Raw genomic sequence first — 7,312 nt, forward strand, 5'->3', positions numbered from 1 at the left:
GCCCCTGGCACATAAACAGCAAATGTTTGTTCAACTGACCTGCGAACAGGCGGCGTGCACGGCAGCGGGGCCGAGGCGCCCGGCTCCCCGCTCAGCAGGGTGGGGGTACGGGGAGATGGGGCCAGGGACCGGGGCACAGCCACATCCAGGGTGCTCGGGGCAGCCCAGGCTGGGTGGCTGGGGCCAGGGAGAAGATGCTCAGAGGGACCCTGTCCTGCCCAGCCGCTGCCGTGTCCCTTCTGCTCCCCGGAGCGTCCCAGCGGGCGCGCAGAGCTCTGGTGGCCGTGACGCAGGCAGAAAGTGTCTGAGGGCTCAAGGACGAGCGTGTCCCTCCGGGCAGGCTGGCGCTCGCTGCAGAGAACCTGCAGGCAGGAGGCCCTGAGCTGTGCCTGCACGTCCTGCTGCAATGGGGGAAATCAGCCTCGGGTGCTGCAGGTCAGGTCTGCACCCCTGGAGCCCCCCTCAAATCCCAGGGGACACGGGTTCATTTACAAGGGGACGTTTTCGCCTGTTTTCCACAAGACCAGATCTTCATGGCAGGGTTGGCTTCCAGCTCAAGCGACACGTGGGCAGGCAGGGGGTTGTCCCCAAACCCTGCCGGCAGCTCAGCCTGCCCCATGGGCTCCTGCGCCGCGCTGGGGAAGCCACATCAGGGCTTGTTCCTTGTCCCCATAGCAGGTGGGAGATGCTCTCTGCTGTTTGATGACAAAGCTCAGGAAGAAACTGGAAAGGGTCTCATGTAGGTCCTATTCCCTCTCCCACCACATGAATGCTCTCATCAAGGTGATGCCCCTTGGTGCCAGCGGTGAGGAAGATGGGTAGCAGAGCACAGAGCATCCTTCAGCTGGTGGGACTGTCCCCAGGGCCACCATCCTGCAGGGCATGCAGTGTCCCAGGCTGCAGCCAGAGCGGTGACGGGTACCTGAGCGGGATGCTCAGGGGAGGAAGGATGGGGCCATGGGGTGACCTGCCAGCCCTGAGGACATGGGCTGGCCAAGGGGAGCCACCTCCTGGGGCCATATGGCTACCTGCCTCCTCGTGTGGTGAGGCTGCCATGTGAGCCCCTTCCCTGCCCATCTCACTCTGATCCCAGCTCTTCAGCCTTGCTGTCCCTGTCTCCCCTGGGAGCTGCACTGCTCCCCCCCGGCCCCTGGGCCATGGGTAGAAGGATGTGGGCTACTGCTGGGCACACTCCAGTCCAGTGGGGAGTCCTCTGCCCATCACAGAGGCTGTCAGGTCCCAGAGCCACCACCTGGACCTGACTCTGGGCAGCTCCTGGTCCTGGCTGCCCAAAGCCGTGGCATGCCCTGGAGTGTGGAGACACATTCTTTCCCTTCCCATCACACAAAACTTGTCTCCACCTCCCCAAAAGCTGAGGACCAGATTGTTTCCGTGAACGGCCCCAGTTGCAGTAACTTGGAGATGCTTCTGCCCTTTTCTCCTTCTTGAGCTCTGCATTCCCACGCCAGCCCGGTTGCGGGGTCTTCTGGGGTAGAGCTCTGCCCTGGGACCTGCCACCTCCAGGAAGGATTTGGCCGTAAGAACTGAGCCCCACGGATGCAGAACGAGCCCTCAAGTTTGCTGCCCTCCCCAGGAGAGATGCAGGGTTTTGTTCTGATGGGGAAGAGGCTGTCGAGTCCCTGCAGGGCAGAGCGGCGTCTGGAGGGGTGACACAGGCACGGGCACCCTGTTGGGAGCCCTGCAACTGCAGGAGGTTGCTGCTGGGCCATCTGTGGCCAGCAATTTTGTGAGCATGGAGCAGATCCGGCTCCTGGGGCAGGCAGGGTGATGGGCTGTGGGACTGGCACGTCCCCCTATCCCCAGGGGGGCTGCGGTGGGGGGCACACAAGGGCCAGCCTTGCTCTGGGGGCTGAGGGGGGATATTTCCCAAACATTTCAATCTTGGGCAAAACACTTGGAAGTGGGGAGGTGTGTTTCAGCCCGGATTGGTTTTCCAGGCTGGATCACCCCTGTCCTGGCACAGGCAGGGGATACAGGAGAGGGCCAGCCCCCGCAGCAGGGAGGCAGGGCTGCCTTTCCAGCAGCACCCCCAGGTTAAAGGCAGTCTGTCCGCAGCCTCTCCCCGTGCAGTCTGTCCATCCACCCTCCTCTTTGCACCACGGCTGCAGATGGGTGCGCGGGGCTGCAGGTGGCTGCGTTTAGCCCAGCTCTGCACCAGCTTCGGTGCATTACATTTGGAACATCTCAGCCAGCTCCACATTTGGAGCATCTCAGCCGGCTCCGGCCCTGTGGCACCCCAGGAGACAGCAGAGATGCACAGGTCCCTGCCCGGCTCGGGGTTTAGGGCTTTGGGTGTGTTTTTCCTCTGTTTTTTTCCTCTAGAGGATATTTGTCCTGGGCTGGGCTGGGGCTGCCCCAGGGAGGCTCAGGCCGGGCGGGCAGGTCGCCTGGGAGCTTCAATGTCAGCTCGAGGTGGTTGAGCTTCAACGCCTTTAATAGTGTTTGTTTTCCTTTTCCTCTGGGGTGGTTTGACAAAAGAGGGTTAAAAATGGGGCCAGCCTCTACAGGCACACCAACAGGGTTTGGGCAAAAATTCCATCACTGGCCTGGGCTTTAAATCCCAAAATTGGGAGTTCCAGACCAAGGTCCCAGCAGCTCCTCTCCCTGGGGCCAGGAGGTTCCCATGGGCAGAGCCACCTCCTCGGGGAGCCACAGGGACAGCTCACCAGCTCCGTGCTGTCCTTCTTCCAGGGCACACAGTGGTTCCTGGAGAGGTGTGGGAAGATTCACGCACCGTGCCCCTCCGATCCCAGAGGGAACCATCTCCAGGCACCCGCCACCATGTCCAAGGACGACGTGGGCTGCAAGCTGACCTCAGTCTACAAGCACAAGGAGAGGAAGCCGAAAAAGCCCCACTACATCCCGAGGCCATGGGGCAAGCCATACAACTACAAATGCTTCCAGTGCCCCTTCACCTGCATGGAGAAGTCCCACCTCTACAACCACATGAAGTACAGCCTGTGCAAGAACTCCCTCTCCCTCCTCATCGAGTCCGACTGGCCCTACAAGAAGGGCAACCTGCTCCACCCGGAGCTGCGGCTCCTGCACGCGACCGAGACCTCCCGCCTGCGCGGGCGGCGGGACGAGCAGGAGACCTGCGACTCTTCGGCCACGTCGGGAGGGTCAGTTAGGACCAAGCAAACCTCTGGCAGGGATGGCCATGAGGACAAGCCAGCCTCAGGAGTGGAGATCCTGCCTGCTGAGGGGGCTGGTGAAGAAAGTGGTCCATTCCAAGAGGAGGAGGAGGATGTTGCTGGCCTGTTGAGGGAGATGGATGCGGGGGAGAAGAAAGAGAAAAATGAAGAGGCAGGTTGCCAGGGTGACCCAGCTGAACCAGAAATGAACACTTTGGTCTTTGGTTTCAAGAACAAGAGGGATAAGCCTTGCAAGGAGGTGGAGCCCGACTTCATCATCACAGATGTCTTCTCCCTCAAGAACCACGTCATGAAAAGCAGGGAAATGGCCTCCCCAGACCTAGATGCTAAGCCAAAGCATTGCAAAGTGCCAAAGAAATGCCTGGCCAGCAGTGGCATCGTCATGGAGCAGTGGAAGCTGGTGGCAAATGGGCAAAGGAGGAACACACCTGAGGTCTCCCCACCTTGTACCGACAGCAACATCATCCCGTGCTACCCTCCTCCAGCCTACAGCGACTACCATGAACCTCAGGGCCTCAACCTCTCACTGCTGGGTATTAACTACCCATTGAACCCCAGTCTATTCTCCTACCTGAGCCCCACCATGGCCAACAGCACTACAACACACCCACACTTGGCTCAGCTGCCCTTCCTGGCCTCCACGGCCCAGCTGATGCACCCACATGCCTCCCACTTCCAGCCTCTGCAGAGCGCCGAGCGCTCCGCCTTCCTTCCCCGTTTCTACTACCCTTTGCTCTTCGAGCACACCTTCGGCTCCACAGAAAGCAAGATGTCCTCCAGCAAGCCAGAAGCCCAGCCACTGGTGGGCTCCGTCATGCCCACACCACCCCAAGCCAAGGCCCCTGGTGAGCCAACCAAACCAGGGCTGCTGAAGGTACCAGTTCTGAAGACAAGTTTTCCCTGGTCCAAAGGGGTCAGAGAGGAGCCAGCCTCTGAGCTCAGCCTCCCCACCACGCTGGGGCAGGAAGAAGAGGAAAAATGGTTGTCTCAAGAGAAGGACAGCAACCCAGCTTTGGGCCTCAACAACCTACGCAAAAAGCCAGCCACTGACATCTACCAAAATCTGGTGGGGATGAAGGACAGCGCTTTTGCCCCCAGCAGCATCCGGAAGACAGAGTTACCGGTGGTGACCTGCCTGGAGACCAGCAGTCCTCCAGGCAACCCCTTGAAGAGGAAGTTCACTGCCAATGGGCTGGATTTGATAGGACCCGAAAGGCTGATGCCTGGAAAACTCAGCTACCAGAGCAGGTAAGGTGCCTGTGATCTCTCTGCCTCTTCCACCCATCTGGTTGGCCCTAAACCTCATCTTCATATCATCTGATCCCCTCACCTCCCTCTAAACCATGAGATGAGTCTCCAAGGGCTGAGCACACACCAGGCTGGTGCCCACTCAGAGCAGAGCTTTCTGCTCTCCAGGAACAGAGGACCTGAATAGCCTTCAGGTGCACCTGAGCACCTGGGCTGTGTCACCACTTGCTGTCCCTCTCTTTCCCCTGTTTTACACAGAGCCAGAAGTGATGTGATGTCTGTGTGGTGTGGACCTGCGCTGTGGCCTTTCGTGCCAGGAAATCTCCTCTTGGGTCCCCAGATATCCCACGGCTGCTGGAACAATCATTGCCTATTTTTAAACATACACATTTGCATTCCTTTGATTTGCCTTCTGGTTTCAAAGCCCAGAGGGAGGGTCACGTTTCCAAACATTTCCTTTTACCTGGGGCTAGAAATGTGCACAGCTCCTTTTAACAAAATTTCAGTTCCTCCCCTGGTTGCACAAGTCCAGCTGCGGCTCCAAGAAAAATGTCACTGTAAATCCACCACTTTTGGCACCTGGAGGAGCTTTCTTTGGAGAAGGCCTCCATGGTTTTGTATCTCCACCTGCCTCTTGCCTGCTGGCTGGCTGGAGAGATCCCCTTCAGCTGGGCCTTCAGGACTGTGGGATGGTCATTTCCATCAAAGTTCTCCAGTGCTCCAAGAAGGAGGAGAATTCAGGTTTGGCTAGCTGAGGTGGGATCACCTATCAACACTGTCTCCCCAGACTGGTCTCTCCTTTTGGTGGGTGTTATGGAGTAGCCTGTGTCAGGGTCCATCCACCTCCTCAGAGAACGATGGCAGGAGCAAGTCCAGCCAGGGCTCTGCATGCTCAGACCAAAGCCCTTCCTGGAAGGGCCTCATGCTGGCAGTAGGCAGTGGAGGAACCCTGGCTGAATCTGGCAATGCTGGCCCTGGACGCATGCCCCAAGGATTTTCTATCTCTTTCCCTACTGATTGTATTCACTTCTTCTCTGCAGTGGTTCAAGGGCCAACCCTGGCCACATCCCCAAGGCCCTGGACCACTGGCACATGGAGGTCCTCACAGGCCAGCCTGAGGAACCAGAGAGAGGCAGTGACACTGAAGTTCTTCCCTCTGTGGGTGCTGGCCTGGACCATGGTCTCTGCAAGCAGAGCAGATCCCAAGAGACTTCTGCCACCATGACAGACCCTGAGGCCACGACCGTGCTTATTGGGGACCTGTCCAAAACCTTAGAGGAGTACCAAGAAGTGGAGAAGAAACTGTCCGATTTGGCAAAGGAGGACACTCCTGGGCAAAAAGAGCTGAGGGACCAGCTGGTCAAAATCCGAAGGGAGCTCTACCACATTCACCAGGCACTGGAGAAAGCCACCAAACCCCATGAGGGGCCACTGGACCTCTCAGTGAAGAGATCCTCTGAAGGTCTGGAGAAGATCCAGCAGGCCAAGAAGGAGCCCTGCAACATGAACCTGGGAAGTGAGAAGCTCCACGGCAAAGACCAAGGGGCCCTCAACAAGTGTACGGCCACCGGGGAGGCAGGAGACATGGAGGGGCTGCCGAACTGCCTCCTCGAGGCCGAAAACAAAACCATCGACCTGCTGATCAAGATGAGCCGCTCTGAGAGCCTCCGGGCATCCTCCTCCGAGGCCCACCTGGGCGCTGTGATCAAGGCTGAGGTCCTGCCACTCACCATGCCCCTGGAGCTCCGGCACGTGATGGAGCCCTACTACAGCCGTACCACCAAGTGTGAGGCAGACTCCAGCGTCCTGCTGTGCTCCGACAGCAGATCCAGCACCACCCAGGCCCCCCAGCTCCCGGTCACCGCTGAGGATGGGCCCCTGGGCTGCCGGGCCATGCAGCGCTCCCTGTCCTGCAGCCTTCCCAGTGAGACAGACACAGTGTGTGTCCACAGCCCTCTGCATGCCGACCCCTAAGTCCACCTCGTTTGAAAACTCCTGGATCTCACTGACCACCTCATTGCTTCACCTTCCTAGTGTCCCACCTCTCTGCTCCCCTTCTTCCCCCCACGATGAAAGCCTGGCTGGGGCCACGTTGCGTTGGGTTCCCAGCTAGCTTCCCCGGCTGACTCCACGAGGTATAAAAAACCAGTCCCTGTCCTGACACCCCATCAAGGATGGTGCTGCCGGGCTCTGCATGCTCCACAGCCTCAGCTCCATGGTCCTGGAGCTCCCTTCAAAAGGGAAGTCACTAAGACAAGAAAACCACTAAAAGCACCAAGGTTTCAGCAGAAGGCTCATCCAGCCCTCTCCTTAGAGACACTCAGGGACTTTTGCCACCCAGCTCCCATGACCTGTGGACAGGGGAGGGACTACAGGGTGTCTACAGGGCCAGGCCTGCATCCAGCTGTGGTTATGCTCAAGCAGACTGTGGCTGTCACCTTGTACAGAGCAAAGACATGGTGGCTTCTCCCCATAGTGGCTTCAGGGTCACAGCAGGGAATCAGGTGCCCATCTGGACTGACCCAGAGACCAAGTACTTTCCACATTGTGGAGACAAGAACATCCTCCCAGCCACAAGATGACACAGGAACCACCTTGCCACACCTCCACACCTGGGTCCTGAGCTCTCCTGCCAAGGGCATTTGCCACATGTGGGGACTGCTGAGCTGTGGGGACTTGTTCCTGCCCACTGGTCCTCCAGTGTCTGACTCCTTCTTTTTAGCTTTTACACAGAAAGGACCTTCCCTCCCTCTGCTCCCATGGCCTCTCCCCATGCAGACATGATGCATGTTCCTCATGAAGGTCCCATCCCTGCAGAGCTCAGTTCCCACAAGCTCCTGCCCACTACACCTAATCCCCCAAAGGGTGACACATGGGACAGCAAAATT

The 7,312-nt window shown here is 58.6% G+C and overlaps 1 protein-coding gene across 1 annotated transcript; it reads left to right on the forward strand.

The window, feature by feature from the left end:
* Nucleotides 1–2,802: 2,802 nt before the first annotated feature.
* Nucleotides 2,803–6,398, forward strand: PRR35 (proline rich 35). The gene is made up of 2 exons (XM_014958755.1): nt 2,803–4,424; nt 5,465–6,398. The coding sequence occupies exons 1-2, from the start codon at nt 2,803–2,805 to the stop codon at nt 6,396–6,398; spliced, it is 2,556 nt and encodes an 851-aa protein (XP_014814241.1).
* The last annotated feature ends 914 nt before the right edge of the window (nt 6,399–7,312 follow it).

Source organism: Calidris pugnax, unplaced genomic scaffold (assembly GCF_001431845.1).
Source record: "Calidris pugnax isolate Ruff unplaced genomic scaffold, ASM143184v1 scaffold244, whole genome shotgun sequence".
NCBI lineage: Eukaryota > Metazoa > Chordata > Aves > Charadriiformes > Scolopacidae > Calidris > Calidris pugnax.